At 41.1% G+C, this 17,613-nt stretch overlaps 1 protein-coding gene across 2 annotated transcripts in view; it reads right to left on the bottom strand.

Moving 5' to 3' along the window:
- Positions 1–17,613, bottom strand: part of LOC138246098 (F-box and WD repeat domain containing protein 10B-like) — a 158,517-nt gene that overhangs the window by 43,989 nt on the left and 96,915 nt on the right. Inside the window, exons 7-9 of one of the 2 annotated variants that reach the window (XM_069200335.1) lie at positions 11,996–12,199; positions 9,237–9,358; positions 3,947–4,095 (exon numbers count right to left, since the gene is read on the bottom strand). In XM_069200335.1, the coding sequence (XP_069056436.1) occupies positions 3,947–4,095; positions 9,237–9,358; positions 11,996–12,199 (475 nt within the window). The remainder of the gene's footprint in view (positions 1–3,946; positions 4,096–9,236; positions 9,359–11,995; positions 12,200–17,613) is intronic. The other variant, XM_069200336.1, reaches the window with a different exon arrangement.

The following is a 17,613-nucleotide window of genomic DNA, read 5'->3' as shown; positions in this document are numbered from 1 at the left end:
TTGTGTGGTGATTGCAGTCCAGCTGGCTTTCTGTCCTAGGGTGGCACATTGACCAAGTTGTTTGTATATCAACGCCAGAGTTAGGAGGATCTATTCCTGGGCCGTGGTATGGAAGAATTATCTAGAAATCATATTAAAGGCAACCAATACATGTGACACATTTTTGTAGCCTGTGAGTAATTCTGGACGACACAACCAAGATATTAACTTATTACTGTTAGCACAGATGTCCGTTGTAACATTGATTACCTCCTTTAGTATGGACACATTGGTGTCCTTTCTACTGTAAGTTTGTCAAGTGCTTGACTTAGGTTATTTCCTAGTTTTGATTTCAAATTTTGAACCTCACGTTTTAAATCTGTTGGATAATGGAGCAATCTAATTTCATAGGGATACATTTCAGGGCACCCGCTACACAACTCCTCTTAGCTAGGGATCTACCGGGCCCGTATTAGCTGGGTGAACACCATAACCTGCTATAGCGAATTTTGCTGCTGCAGGGCATTTAATAAACGAGATAGTGGCCATCTATAGGTGACTTCAACAATATGTTCTACAGTGAACTGCTATGGCAGTGTTTGTTCTCAGTCCTGCACAACACACGCATTCTGCGGTGCAGGCAGTTTAGTCCTCAAACTATTAATGATCATAAGCAAAGCACGAACAAAATCCTCTCGCAACACCCCAGGATGCACATAGGATACTATCAATTTGTTCCACTTGGTATGGTACTACCCATAGAACAGTGTACCATGTGGGGAACAACAAATGTAAGTATTTATACTACTACACATGCTACATCCTTTGACGTTTTACAGAAAACAAATACAAAACGAGCAAGTTTCTGCACCTTCTCTTGACTTAGTGATGAAACTAATAGGTGATTTTGAAATGGTCTCCTTGATAATACTGAGTAATAGTTGAGTGGAAGCTGCAGTTCTGGCAGAGCGCCAGAGGGTGGTAGTGTTTCCCATTCCAGATTGTGAACAAGAACATCCAAAGATTATTTCAGAGGTTTACACCTCTATGGGCTGTGATACCTCAGGCTCTCGATCTGTGAAACCACAACTCAAAGCAAAAAATTAGAATGAGGGCTCCAGCAAGGAGAAAGCTGAGTTGTAGACAAAGAGAAATCAAAAGGTGAAGCAAAAAACCATAACTGGAACTCCTCCACTGCAGGAGTCCAGTAGGGGTGAATATATTTGAGGGGATGTAATAGAATTTGAAGCTAGATAGCTATCAACATTCTGATAGCCTTTCTAGTTATTTACAGAATTCTGGGGACATTAAAAGGACAGAAAGGACTGAACAGACTGAGTATCACACAAAGGGCAAGTATGCCGGACAGAAAAGTTAACAGGTGAGTGAATGAGAAGTTAATATAAAGAAGGAAGAGAAAGGTTTGCTCTGAAAGACTCACTTTCTAAAGAAAAGATAGCTGGTTTAACAAAGAAGGAATCCCTACAAACTAGAGATACTTGTGCGGAATGGCGCTTGCTTCTGCACGCAGCAGAAGTTACAATATTTTGCCAGATTCCAAAGGAGCATCTGGTGGTGATGCCAACAAAGAAGTATATACAGCATGTGACAGGAGATGGGCATATAAATCCCCCAGATAGTCTATGAAGTAGAAATACACAATGAGGGAGCTATATAGCGCAAATTAAAGCTACAGTCTGGTCTTATTTTTTAGAAGCACATCATTATTCCAGAGGATGACTAGCTACCAGGTTTTGTGAGCAGTACAGCCATACGGTGAGGAGATAACTAAACAAACATTTTCCTTGTCGGTACTGTTGAAATTTCTGTGCTTTTTATATTTTTGTGCATTATTGACAACGTGCAGAATGTGGATTTACTCTTGACTTAAAGTGTACACATTGACATAGTGCTAATGCACTTGAAACGACAATGCGATGATGTACTAAAGTGTGTTTTTCTGGCTTATGTAACTAGGCCTCATATTAACTGTTGCCGCCATCTAGGTGAAAATGGATGACTCCTTTCGCACATACATGGTGTGTTACTTCTGCAACACGCAGTCATGCAGAGTCATGTTTGTTTATTTATATTGACGTTGTTCTTGCTGTTCTCAATGAAAACATGCCCAAATGTGGTTCCCAGACTCAATGTGTCACTGGACTCAAGCTACACCTTTCCGATGAGCCCATAATAAAAGGAAAACTGGTTTTGAGTTGCTTGAGTTCCGGTTCAGAGAGGACCTGTCTTGGCAGTTCAGACTGGATTGTTCCCACTGCAGAAGGGTCAAGGCTCATTTGAATATGGCTGGGTCCAAACCAAGGTGACATGGTGGGCAAAAACCAATGAACTGGGATGCGCCCGAGAGATCACCAGTGGCTGAGATTAATTCAAACATTCCATCTATCACTTTGTTTTTGGATGCCATTAGCATAGAGTGGGGAGAATCAATATTCATGTAGTGTGAAAGAGCTTAGATGCTAAAGCAATATGAAGTTTTATAAAGTTGTACTCTGATTTGGTGATTAGGTGATAGTTTAGCTTTCCCCATGATAAGTCTGCAGAAATTGATGATTTTGTATGCAACACTGTCCATTTAAACCCCTTATTTTGAGGGTTGAGCCAGAACGTATTTCGATGCCACAAGGGAGGTTGCCTGATTCCACTTTGATTTTGCTGCTCATCTGGGACTTAGAACTATTTTGGTTTTGCACCTACTCTGTATGCACTGCTTACTGACTGCTTTCACGGTGCTGACTTTATGCTTTGGCATGCATGATTTCTGTACCGCACCTTTTGAATTTTTATAATAAATCTTTAAAATTCTATTTTCGACCTGTAACTCAAATATTGAGTGGGTGTTTACTTAACTGTATTTTGATATGTTGTGGGGTGCCTTATCTTGGGGACTCATTGCATCATGAAACTGAGGTTTAACTCCAGCTCTAATTCATCAATCCGAGGATGAGTTTTTAAGGTAATATTTAGGAGTGTACAATTATAGGGGTTGCCCACGCCCACAGTACCTAAAGAAACCAGGGAAAATATGTGCAAGAAAACAAACTCCTGCATTATATAGAAACCAAGTGGGGTGCGACAAAAAATCTGTTACACATGATTCCTTCAAGGGGTGAGCCTCAAGATCAAGCACAATATACCCTTTGTAGTCTGAAGCTAAGGGTGATATAAAAGCTTTTTTGGATCAGCTAAAACATCCTGGTATAATAGTGCCTTTCCACTCCACCATGCATGCTCTTCGTTTCCATACCTGTTAATTCATACAGAAGAGAATTAGACTATAGAAATGAGAATGCACATACACATACTGTACAGAATGCTTACAGTACTGGATTAATGACTAGTATCTAACCATGTTTTCATTCAGGGGATTTCAGTGAACGTTTGCAAGATTGCCTCAGGGGTATAAGAATAGGCAATGGCTTGACTGAACATCTGTCTAGGTGGACAGGACAGTGACGGTTTTAGCCCAACACAGGTTTGAAAATAATAAAAAATTAAATCTAAAATTGTTTATTTTAATATGGTTTTTAGGAAACGCGTTAGCGAGGGATGTGGGTCCTGTGCTCACTGTACCACAGGAATCAAGCTACACCTCATTGAGAAGACCTAAGTAGGTCAAAACCATTCTGAGGTTGCATGTGGTCCCTTCAGGAGGGGGCCTTGCCTGGCAGTTTGGGACAGACTGTTTCCAGGAGGAGCTGGGTTTGTATTGATTTGTATAAAGCAGGTCTTTGTTTGAAGTGGCATGGTGGGCAAATCATCCCAAACAACTGCCAGTGGTGAATTTAGTCAACTATGCATTCCATCCATTACCTTGTTTTTGCTGCTGCTTTTGACCTACGCTCCAGTCAAGTTACACCCTTTCAACTTTGTTTCATAGTAATCTTTTTCTTCCCTCTCTATGAAGCTACCTGTTACTTAACCCCTGCCATTGTTCTCTTCTTACCTTGATCAGTTGAGCACTTGGTACATGCCATACTTTCACCAGTCCTTTCTCACAGCCGCTTACAATAAAGTCATTGTGCAATTTCACTGCCGAAATGGGATCTTTATGTTTAAAAGTCATAAGGCATTTTCCAGTTTCAACATTCCACACTGTAAAAACAGAGCAAATATTGATTACAATTTGCAAAAGAATATAACACTAACAGTGACCAGGTGTCATTTGTAACATATTATTTGTTTTAGTACATTATTTCGTGCAGATATTCAATTGTGGATACTCAGCTTTCAATAATAATGCTAAGCAAATATTGACAAATTTAGCTTAAATATGCCATGGCCAGCAGACTCCTCCAAGTCTGTTTCTTATCGATTCTTTAACATAGTTTTCATTTGCTAAAAGATACTATTTTTCTTCTTACTTCAGGATAATAAATTAATAACTCTGTATGTTTAACAGTTTAATAGAAAATTTCAGGAAATACCACACCGCGGTACTAGTGGTGATGCCGTCAGTAATCATAGTATTACCACAAGTGTTAGCTTTTAACAATAACAATACACAGAAACAGTGCAAATGTGATCAAGTTTACAGGTGCCTAGTTAGCAGAGGTTTGCTGACCCTACCAGCTAGGGGTTTCCAGTGCTATAATGAGGCATTACAAATCAGGTATTGCATCATTTGTAATACAGTGATACTACATCACTGTAAATAGCAAAACACAGTTAAATGTGAGCTAATAACCTTAACAAACGTTTAACATTGATTTTGCATGGAACCAACCTTCTCTAAATAAGAATGTCTATGAATTAGGAAGCAATCAGTTTTTGTAGTCCCAACTGAAGGGTACGAACTATGCAAACGTGATATACCAAGATGCCACATTTACAATTATATATGAGTAAACAAGGAGTAACAGACATGATATTCACTGAGGGGCCCGAGTGACATCAAATAGACAAAATGATTTAAGCTCAGGTTGTCTATGATGGCACTCGAAACCCCGAGGTGTGGAATAGTCCTGCTGTTCAATTTTTACTCATCTATAATTTTGTTATGTTTGCCCCCCAAATCATCTGCATTTTCTATGCAGAGGAAGAGGTGTGATAGTGGAGCCATGCATAACACGCTCTCTACTCCCTGTCCCAAATGTAAAAAACAGACAAAAATACCTAGCGCCCTACCACCCACCACACTCTGTGCCTTTTCTTCAGAATCTGCACCCCATGGGAGCAGACAGCCATCACTGCACTGCAGTTGCGGCTCGCGCTTATTAAAAGGGGCAGGGTGGCGCGTGCGCAGGGGGGGAGAAGAATTCAATTAAATACAATTTGTTTTTTTAAAAACACTTACCTCTGCTCCTGCGCCGCTACTCTGCCTCCTCCTGTCTCGCTGCAGGCAGGCACATTCTACCAGCCTGCCCTGCGCCAATCCTGACGCTGCTTAGAGCAGAATTAGGATTGGCTGGGAGCGCCCACAGCCAGGGCGCTCTCAGGCAGACTGGGAGCCTGTGCAGGCTCTCTCAAGCCCAGCAACTGTGTTGATGCACTGGAGAGAGCCCTGTGCGGATGTGTGTTTGACCGCCCTAGACGGCTGGCCAAACACACATGCGCCCTGAGGGGGAGTGTGCACTCCCCCTCTTTGCTCATCACCACCGTTTTCCCAACCCTTTTCCCAAAAAACAATCATAAACACAGTTTATGATTGTTTTTTGGGAAAAGGTTTGCAGCTGCTGCTGCTGGGGGAGGGGTAGGGGACGCTCCTCCTCCTTATCTCAGAGAGCACTGCCAGATCAGCCTGGATTTCCTTTATGGCAAAGCAATAGTCACAAACAAGTTTTGTCACCTACTGTTGTTGCATCACAGCAGTGAATGGCCAAATGTAGATTCTGGCATTCACAATAGTGGCTGTAAATGAGAGACATATAAGACATACAGAATGTAACTGCAAATATTAGGGACACGTTTCATTGAGTGGTTCCGAGAGATCAAATCCAGAAAGCCAAATCCATTGGTTTTCTAGATTCCTCAACTGATTTCTTGCTTGGCTCTTTTCTTCTCCCTGATGTCAAAAGAAGTTTAGTGGATTGTTGATTTATCAATTTCTAATCTTCATCTTCAATAAAGAGCTATAAGATTACCAGCGAGGCATTTTCCCTTTTATTAATTTTTCCTCCTCTTATAGAAAAACGTAAAACCTTTCATGTTTATTTTTCCATGCAAAGTAGCACAATGGATACTAGGAGTTGCATTTTCGCTTGACAATTGATAAAATGATTTGTAAGCGACGTGTAGGTGCCTTCCACAGAGAGACCCGATTTGGCACTCCTGCGTTACTACCAACTACTGGGATACATTAAGTGAGTCTGATTCTATGTACTGTCTTGGAGAGGGGACATATGTTGTCTGTGGCACTAGACCCGTGTTGGTTATCACTGATTAACAAATGACAGTCAATAACAGGTGAACTTGTGTTGTACAAACTGATCCTAAACAGTTGTTGCTTGTTTGTTTACTATTTGGAAATTCCAATAAACAAATATTTAAAAAAGAGAAGGCTTCTCAACAGACCTTCCCAGAATACAGTTGTTGACAAGAATGCAGGAAGAACTTAAAAGATACCAAGGTTAGATGAGATTTGTTTTGTTGATGGGTTCATATCATTAGCTGAACTTCCACATTCTGCGTAATGTATAACAGTCCTATTAGGTAGACTTGGAGCTTGACTATAGGGAATTCCTGTAGTTGCTCCAAGCAGAAACAATAACTGGACTCTGGGAGTATTGAAACATTTGTTTCAAAATCTTAAGTGGTTAAAAAAAGTAACACATAATCTGGGCTGGTAAGGATAGTGAAATTTTGAAAGAGTCCTGAATGTATGACACATGTAAGTGAACAGTAACAATTGACCATGGCACTAGTCTAAATATGGCAACATATTTTTACTTAAGGCCATTTGTAACTTTGCTAATGATTGCCATGCAGGCAGAGGACAGAATTGCAGTGATGAAAACCATGTCCTTATCCAAAATGATTAGGTTCTGTGCATCAACACAGTTGTAAAAGACAAAGCAATTGATGAAAGAATAAACATACACCACAAGCATGGATGTTAGTTCACCAAAATGCCAGGGGTAACGCCACATTAAATCACATGGTTGACTCCTTGTTCAATTTCTTATCTCCTCAAAAGCCTCTCATTTGATGCTGCAGTTGATTCTAGAGGCAGCACTGGGAAGGGTAACAAGGCTCTTAAAACTGTGGCCCTGATTTAGACTTTGGAAGACAAACTGTACTCCATCATGGTGATGGTGTGAAATGCTCCATCGCCCTTGCAGAGTACTCACCCTCTAAATTTAGAATTGTCTGTCAGCCCAATATCCAGCTCTAGTTATTGACAGGAATCTCTGTCAAGCTGGTTCCTGTCAATAAGTTAACAATTTGACAGTTTTCTTGTCATAGGTTTTATCAACAATATACAACACCCTCATTCACCATTCTTTGAAAAGATACAAATTCAACAAGACATGCAGACATTTTTCAACATGTCAATAAATGTTGACTTAACCCTTTGCTGCCAGGACTTTTCCCCGCCGGTGGCAGGCATTTTTTTGGCTATTTGGGGCAGTTTGCGCTTAGGCCCTCATAACTTTTTGCCCACATAAGCTACCCACGTCAAATTTGCGTCCTTTCTTTCCAACATCGTAGATATTCTACAGGTACCCAGAGTTTGTGGGTTCCCCTAGAGGAGACCAAGAAATTAGCCAAAATACAATAAAAAAATGTAAATAAAGAGCTGAAGAAGAAAGCTTGTGTTTGTTTTCCTGAAAATGGCATCAACAAATGGTTTGTGGTGCTATAATCTTTCTCAGCTTTTTTTGTAAAAAGCAGTGACACGTTTTAAAGCAATTACCCCTTGATATTACCATTTATGAGCAATAGAGCACTCACATGGGTGAGGTGATGGGAACATTTTAGATAATTATAAACTCAAAATTGGCTATTTTATTTTACACACATTAAATCATATAGAAATATTATGTGCTTGCATTCTTTTAAGCTTTTAAAGATGTGGCCCCCGATGAAGATCTTGTGTAACTAAGCCCCTGGGAGATCAAAACGCTTAGGCAGAGGCGTTGGATTGTTTGGGTGCTAACAATGATAATGAACTGAGCCCTTGACATTGGACTATTTGACACTGTTTTACACCCACGCTATGGGACATTTATGAAAGGACTATTTGTTTTGAAAAGATTTTTGGGTGATCATAAAACTCTGGACAAACACTGTGAAATGTTTTTTTTAATGGTGATGGTCAGTGAGTAGATTTCATTTGTTATTTGTGTTGATTAGGCATTGCTTTGTAAGCATGGTCAACAACGTACTTGTGTTTATTGAATACTTTTTCTGCATTTAAGTAAATTAATTATTAACATGTTGCAAAATGTCTTCTTGTTAAATGTGTATCTTTTCAAGGAATGGTGAATGAGGGTATTGTATGTTGTTGATATACAGAGTACCCAGGCCTTCATTCTCAATAATTGGGTCAGCTCTCCCCTCTTTTATGTTTAGTAGGTTATCATTTTCCCAAAAACAAAACCCTAAAGTAGGATTTTTATGTTTTAAAAAACAAAAAATACTCACCCCAACATCATGGGAAATTTCTTCCATGATGTGTGGGTCATTTAAATAATGCACAATAGCACATTGTTCATGGTGATAAGGGGGGAATAAAAACTGACTTTTCGACCCCTTTAAATTGGGTGGGTGGCCGAATGGTCAAACCTCTATTGGCCCTTAATCCATCTGGCTGCCCGAGGAGTCTGTCAGTGACAAATATGGAGTAGTCTCATTCGCTGAGATACTTAAGGTCTGTCTAATTGTAAATCAGATTTGCGGACCTTCAGTTTGGCAGAGAGGGTACTCTGTTGCTGCTGCAATGGAGTATCCTCTCTACCAAACACTAAATAAGCCCCTCTGCTTTCTATTTCTGTTGCTGCCTATGTGGCCCCCGAGACTTGGGGACAAATAATGCTGACAAGGGTAAAAAAGGTATGGCAGAGCTGTTACTATTGGTAAGACCTAATCGATGTCCATGGGCAAAAGTCAAGAGTGACAGAGGTAGCCACAGATGTAAGAATTTTAAGAAAAGGGGAAAAAAGGAAAATCACCATTACCAATTTTGAAGGGGAAACCAACCTATTATTGAAGTAATACATGAACTTTAACTGTAGGTCTATATGGCAACCATTTGGTGCAAAATATTGAGAACTTTCTAGTAACGCCTCACTAACCTTTCACTTGACAGTCCCTTGCACCAGAAGTCAGTCTGTTCTCCTTCAGATCAAGGCAGGTTACTGTTCCAGTGTGACCTCGAAAAAATCTCAAACATTCACCAGTATGATAGTCCCATTTTCTGAAGAAAGAACACAGAACAAACAAGAGTAACATTATCTTAAAATCAACGTCATGGTACTAGAAATCAGTGAATGGTTTTCAATACTTGGGTGAGTTTATTCTTTGCTAAATTGTTTGTGGAGCTCACATGTGACAGAAGGTAGGAGCAAGTAACTAAAGTTTATATGAGATGGTCTACTTACACAAGTTGAGTTTTTGCTCCTCAATAGCAGTAGACACTTAGGCGGTCATTACGACCCCGGCGGTCTTCAAACTGGCAGGGTCGCGGTGGCGGTCTGACCGCCACATTATGACTGTGGCGGTTGCGCCACGGTTGGACTTCCAGCACCGCCAGTTTCCCTCCACTAGCGGGACTGGCAGTCCTAATCTGCTGGGAATTGCAACCCCCCCTCTCCGCCAGCTTTTACATGGAGGTTGCACCACCATGTAAAAGCTGGTAGAGACAGGGTGCTTCTGCACTGCCCATGCACTGGACATGGGCAGTGCAGGGCGCCCATGGACAGCCCAGTCGCGCTTTTAACTGTCTGCACTGCATGGTAGCAAAGCCTTATGGTGACTGTCTAGGCTTTATTTTGGAAGGTAAAGGCCACACAGGTAGCAGGTCATACTCCAACTGCTTCCCTAGAAATAAATCAATGAGTAAGGTTCTTCAGTTGCTTGTTTTGTCAGCTTATTTCAGGTTATTTGTTTTAATGTTGCAGAATGGGTTTAAAATCTGACAGCCTTGAAGGTTGGGCTTTATGGTGCAATGTGTCTTAGAGTCTTCGGAGTCATTCCCTCCACTCTGTATGTTTCTGTTTGGTGGGTGCATCTTTGGCATCCTGAGCCTCTACTGGGACTCGCCACCACGTTGGGTAGTGATGTTGTGGATATATCACATATTGCACAGCAACAGGGAAAAAACGAGTATTTGTAAATAAAATACAGTGAACCATCTTAAGAAATGTAGTATTTCTAGAAGAAGATCTAGGGTTACACCTTAACCCCTCAATGGTGAATCCCCAATGAGTTGCCTCTGCCTATCTAAGCTATTCATGTTCAACCAGACAATATGAAGTGGTATCTGAACACAACACTTGCTTACCAGGCAAGCAAGATTACATAAATGTAATTCGGTCACATACTTTAGGTGCCACATTGTAGAGGATTAAAATACAAAACAGGAGTCAGCTTCTAATAAAGCTGGACGTGTATTAATTTCTCATTAAATATGTAGAAACACTCTCAACGTTGAAATAATATTTCTATTTCTAATGAACATGTTAATAGTCTGTACACATCTCTATTTCCTCCAAAACTGATGTTTTCTCACTTTAATGTCATCCCTGTTTGCTTACAGAATATTAGGGCAGAAAAAAACTGCTCGATCATGCTGCTGTCCATGGCAATGTCAATCATTACCACAGAGACTCTCTGAAATCTCCAATTCTAGTTATACAAGAAGAGGACCTCTGCAAAGGACCTCTACGCATAAGTGACTCTGTCAAGCATACTGTCTGAAGTTTTACAGTAGATTCAGAGTCCTCAGTCCCAAGCCTGTCCAATCCCCATCCTGTTATATTCTCATGACATAAAACACCCACTCCACTGTCACTGAACTCCTTTTCTTTTATCTCCTTGACTAAATCCCCTCCCAACTCCACCCGTCTACTTTGCCTCTACCTCATGTCTAATATACATTTCTTAACTCCCATTATGTCATATCTCCCTTACCCTTCCTAAGCAAACACATGATCTTCCTGAGATTTCACCTTCTTCTTCATGCTCCCACATATATTGCCATATGGAAGGCCGTACTATGTGTTTATCTTTGGCTTTCCAATGCAATTGCTCCTTTCTTCTCCTGTCTATTTTGTTAACTAGCTTCCACAGATGATTTGTTCTGTGCGCTCATTAACCTTTTGTGAGTCATCACTCCATATGTTACTTTTTTAGACTGAAGGGTGTACGAAAGTACATTTTACAGTGTTTATCAAACTTGAGCCCTGCACCGAAATGCTATGTATCTACAAGATACAGTGCATTTCTGTTCTCTCCCCCTGCGCTGGTGCACAAACTGCTGCTTGCGCCAACAAAGACACCCTTGCACTGTAATGCTAGGAGGGCCTGCGTTGTGAGGATGATTGTTTTTGTGCAGGAAGGGACACCTTCCTCCACAAAAACAATCACAAGAGGTATTTTCCTCTTTCTATGTGTGCTGCAGAATGCAGCACACACAGGAAGAGGAACACAAGGGTAGAAGTAAAGACATTTCTCCCTGTTGCCTCACTCTTACGCCATCCTTGAGGTGGTGTAGGAATCTGACGCATTCCCAGACTTGTAAATCTGGGAATGTATTGGATTCCTTCGGGTTCCATGGGTGATGCATGGGAACATCCCAAGCAACAATCACCCATGAAATGCTCCTTTCACGCAGTCTTACGTGTGAAAAGGGGCCATATTTACAAGGCCATCAAAAGCCATGCAAGGTGGCCTTGTAAATATGGGCTGGCACACTGCACCATTAAAAACAATTACCCTCCGGTGGTGCAGTGTGGCGCTAAGGCCTCGTCAATGAGGCCCCTAGTCCACAGACCATAGCCTAACACACAACACAACCTAACACATGCACCACAACAATTCAAGTTACTCTTACCTAATACTCAGATCATAACTCCCGCTCACCACAAACCCTCGCTGCTCGCAGATGACCACTGCTCGGATACTCCCAGCATGTCCATGAATGACTGGCAGCACTTCCTTCATTAGAGAGATGTCGTACAGTCTCACCTTGCGGTCAGCTGATCCAGAGGCCACCATTTTGCCACCATCATAATGGATAACTCTGCTCAGGTCTTCTCTGGATGATTGCAAAAATATGAGACATTTTAGATCAGAATGTTGCAGGTACACACAGAAAAGAGGAGGATGTCTGTCTACTCTATGTCAATTCTGAATTCCCTAAATTCTGAATGTAGTTGAGCCTGAATAGTTCAATAAGTGCTCCAGTGGTCGACAATCTACTTTGAAAACATATGTGTAGTTTTTGGTTGAGGATTTACATGGAATAGTAGTGATTTTTAATAACTTTTGTGTTTTCACTATTGATTTTCGGACATTTTCAATTGTGGGGTATTCATTTAAAAGGATTGACACTTTTAAGAATGTTGTTGTCTTTATAAAAGGTAACAATACTTAAAAAAAATAATGAATTCATATAAATTTGACTGCTGAACGTAATTAGTGATTATGGGGGTCATTGTGAGTTTGGCGGACGGAAACGGCCATCCAACAAACTCCTGCGGTCAGGTTACCGCCAGTGTGGTTCCCTTCCTGCGGGCCCCATTATGAGTTTCCCGCTGGCCCAGCAGGACCATAATTGAGCTGGTGGCAATGTTGCAGTGCATAGGGTGCACCCTTATGGGGCCCCCTATACCCCATCTCCACCAGCCTTTACATGGCCGGGCTACCGCCATGTAATCGGCGGCAGAGAAGGAACTCATAATCCCCGGGGCAGCGCTGCCCTGGCGGATTAGAACCACCAGACCGCTGAAACGTTGTGTTCTTGTGGTGCTGGCGGTCTGACCGCAACAGTCATAAAGTGGCTGCTGGACTGCCACATTGGCGTAATGACACCCTATGTATGTATGTTGCAAAGGCCCATGGCTGAATGCTCTGTGCATCAGTACAATTCAACAAACATGTCCTTAGCTTCAGTGGTGGGCTGTGGTGAATGTATTTATATGGTATACTCAGTGCATGGCTCATTCTTTGTACCAGGATATACCAAACTAGGTCTGCAGCCCTTGACTGTAACCTGGGACTACTCCGTATAAGTCATGAGCGGGGCTCTCACCCTGAATGCCACACAGAATCACTTCAGTAACACCCAGTGCTCCTATCACCATCCAGGTGTGTGTATGAATGAATAATTATATGCACATGCGTTTCTGTGTGGATGCATGCATGGATGGGTGGGTGTTCGTACAGTTCTTGGGTACATGGGATCACATTTTGTGAAGACATGAAGTCCCTGGTCATATAATTACTGTGCCTATGCCTTTGATGACTTCACTGGGTAATTTATGGTTTTCCCAGTCCAGAAGTCTTCACATGAGCCTTGTGATGGCAGTCCCAGACAATATTAAACTGAACCATGGAATGTAACTGCAGAACCTACTCATTCTACTATAGATGGATATCTGTTAGCTGTACAGTAGTATTTGATGACAGCAGTTGTATGATGGTAGTTTCTACACATATACTGCAGTGCCTGAGCATTTAACAGCATTGCACATGTACACATGCTTATGACTGCTTTTTCTAGGAGTTGGGTGGCAGTACTTAGGGTGCCTATAGATAGTACGAATACAATGGCATGTGACAGGAATGTCATGCCATTATGACAGCACACGATAGAGGAATGGGAGTGAAAGAGGGAATAATTTTCATCAATATTTTAGAAAACTGACCTTCTTCTCAAATATATCGAGAAATAGACAATAGGCACTGCCCTGATTTTTTAAATCTAGCTTCATTCAATCAGAAGCACTGTTCTTAAAATTACAAATTGCACGTTTTTTTAAATACTTATAAGCATTGATGAATAGCAACACAGGTGAACGGTGATGTAATCTGGAAGTCCAAGTTATATTGCATTTCCCTAATCCATGCTCAGTGACCCAATGGGATGTACTGGTGGAACAGTCCAAGATTAAAGAAAGACAGTCTTTTTAATGAGTTGATCTTGGGAATGAGAGAGAGAGCTTGGAATTGATGCATCACGATTCTCAATTTACAAAATGCTTAAACTTAAGTGGAGTAGTTCTACAGATGGAGGATATAGGCTCGAATGAAATTTGGGGAGTATGGGGAGGGAAAACAGCAGGAATCAGAAGGATGTCCAAATAGATGGAGTGATGATCAGTAGGATTCAACAGCCAATACTGAATGGCGTTAAAGCATAGATTATATTCACTTGAGAGCCACTGGTTCTATGCTTAAGACTTATAAAATGTACTATGAACCAATATAACAGAACAGTCAACATAAAAGATATCTAGCAAGTGCGATTTTGCAGGATGGTGGCAGGCTCGCCATTTGGCAGGTCTCAGCTCGAATCAGAAAAAGGGGAGAGGGCTACCCACTGAGAAATGTCACTAAATAAAAATCCGATCCAGGACAAAGATGTACCATCAATCCAAGTGTGAGACACAACCTTCAGCAAGAGAGTGTAATCAATGCTGTCAAAGGCAGCAGAAAGGTCCAAGATGCCTGTGATGCATCTCCTGGACTCTAATTGGAGGCATGCTTCGACAATTCTCAAGTGACAGATGTATACGAAAAGGCATGAGTATTTGTTTTATGGGCCCAAGAAGGTTTTGTGGGTGATTTTGTATCATTTTTAATTGTTTGTTGATGCCATATTGTGAAGTATGAGGCAGTTCTGCAGCAGCCTTGATGAAGGACCAAGATGAAGGGCCAAGAATCACTGTTTCTGCACCTTGCACTCCAACGCCTTCCTCAATTGGGAATTATATCAGGGCATGCACTATGCTGCATTCTCTCTGTTGGCTAGTGGTTGTGTTGTGGTAGGATGTCTTAACCCATGTGTTCACAAGGCAGCCACTATCATATATTTCAGAAGTGTGGAGTCATAAATGAGTAGCATGAAGAGGTGTAGAGTTGGGTGTGAGCATGTGCACACATCAAGTAGGACACAGTTTGTGTATATGGGTGAAAACATTGTAGCCTTCAGTGGTGTCTGAAGGACAATGAAGTACTGTGCACAAGGGGCTTCAATGCATCATTGGCTTGCCAAAGTGCCTTGCATGAGAATGACTGTAGTATACCAATATGCCACTGTTTATTCTTTGGTAGCAACTTCGCTTGGGTAAACATGTTTTTCAGGGAGATGTGATCCTGCATTTCAGAGTGGTGGGGATGTTCTTTATGAGATTAATTTCTGTACACATCAGAATGATCAAAGAGTGATGTCCTTTGCATTTCTGTACTTTTACCATGGTCCTCCTTTTTTTTCAACCATTTGAGTTCAATGCTCACATCTTCTGTGACCTGCAGGCCATGCACTGCTATAATTACCCCACATATAACATCACTCATGATATCTTCTATGACATCATTTTTAATATCACTGCAACATTTGCAATAAAATTATTGATGAGAAAACTGTGCATGGCAGGGCGTGAGCTATAGTTACCCTAGAATACGAGTTACAGTTTCTTGAGATAAGTATAACTATTACTGCTGAATTTCTATGATTTGTGTACGTAAAATCTGAACGTAACTATAACGTCCCTGTAACCTTTGTTTTTTTTAATGAAATATATATCTCTCCTAGCGGCAGTCGCCACCAGGTAGTTATAATTAGGACCATGTTCCCATACAAAAAGCGTTTTGTGACTTGCCTATATTTTTGGCACTGTTTGACTAATCTTAACTAAATTTTCCCAAAAAAGTGTCGTCACAGTGATTCTTGTTGTGCACGAAAAGTTTCAGGGTGATCTGTCAAGCAGGGGCTGAGAAAAGGGGGGGGGTGAAAAAAATTGCATTTCTCATGTTAATTCACATAGGACTTTTAGACTTGTCTACAGCCGAAATCACTGGACGTCCGGACTCCAATTTTGGCAGAAAGCTAGCTTTCGGTACGCAGATTGTGCTTTTGCTTATTTGGTGTAAATCCGTTCAGTAGTTTTTGAGAAATTTAGGGAAATCCAAATTTGTATATCTCTGGCCGCTAAGTATTCACGAAATAAGATGAGCTCGTTCAGAGAAATGCACATTTCAGATTGGCTGCCAACACTTTAAACCAGGAAGTGTTGGCAGGCATCTTGGGACTTGCCTTCAGCCAAGTCACAGAAAAAAACACAAGAAAAAAAGAAAGAAAAAGGGCCAGGGTATAGACACCCTGACCCCTTAGCTCTGGTGGTGGGGTCCCAGAGGGAGCCTCCCCTCCCCCACCCAAGAGCAAAAAAGCATTTTTAAAATTATTTTTGCTGCAAATTCTCAATATTCATGGGAATGTTTTTTTTTTTTTTTTTAAAGCACAAGCTCCTGCGCTTGTTTTTTTATTAAGTTCCCAGGTGGGCCAGGTCCCGGGGGCATTCATAATTTTGAATGTGGGAGGCCTCCCGGCCCCCCACAGCCCGGGGGACCACCACCTTCCCAGGACGCTTTTTGTGATATATGGCGTCAGGGACTGCAGAGGAGGCCTTGAGGGTCCCCTCATGGTGCCAGATAGCCCATAAAGGGCAAAAAAATACATATTTAAAAAAAAAAAGAATAGCTTAAGTGTGAAGGTCACAGACCTTCACACTGAGCGTTGAGGGTTCGAGTCCAGGTGTATCCTTGGTCATTTCCCTCCTTTTTTTCCAACTGGAAATGTTTAAGGCTCATACTGAAAGGTGATCTTACTGTTTTTAATTGACAAATACATTTTTTTCATTTTGTGCAGAAATATCTCATTCTATGCAAATCATCTATCAAAGCCTAAAAAACTATATCCCTTTAACTCTCTCTTTTAATCTCTTTCTCCCACTCACACACACCCACACAGACCCTTACTCACCCACCCACTCACAGACCTACTCAGACACTCACGCACTCACTCACAGACCCACTCAGACTTTCATACACCCACTCACAGACCCATTGACACCCTCACGCATCAACTCACAGACCTGTGCAGACACTGACTCACACACTAAGACACTGATGTATGCACTCTCACACCCAGATAGAGACTCTTACAGCCACCCACTCTAAATCCCAGATACACCCTCTTACACCTATTCTCACACCAGGAGAGATATGCTGAGGCCAACTCCCGTCACGAGTCATAGTTACCTTAGGGCACAAGTTATAGTTACTTTAGATAATTAACTATAACAGGGGATTTCCTATAGTTTTGAAGGAGTAAATTCAGAACCTAAATATAACGTCTCTGTAACCTTTGCTGTTTTCAGTCTATATATATATATATATATATATATATATATATATATATATATATATATATATATATATATATATATATAAACCAAGATCCCTGTGTTTGCATTCCCAAATGGAAAACATTTTATCACATTTATTGACATGTCATCTCTGTTTCCAGCATCTGTTTTGAATGAAAAAAACGGATTTGTATCTCCCTTCTGAAACTTGCTAATAAAACAGCCATTACCAGTGCAGTGCTTATTGCCTTGCTGATGAACTATAAAAACAATTTGTATCTTCAATTAGTTGTTTATGGTT

The sequence above is a fragment of the Pleurodeles waltl genome, chromosome 7, assembly GCF_031143425.1.
Source record: "Pleurodeles waltl isolate 20211129_DDA chromosome 7, aPleWal1.hap1.20221129, whole genome shotgun sequence".
Classification (NCBI taxonomy): domain Eukaryota; kingdom Metazoa; phylum Chordata; class Amphibia; order Caudata; family Salamandridae; genus Pleurodeles; species Pleurodeles waltl.
This window is presented reverse-complemented; position numbering and strand designations above follow the sequence as displayed.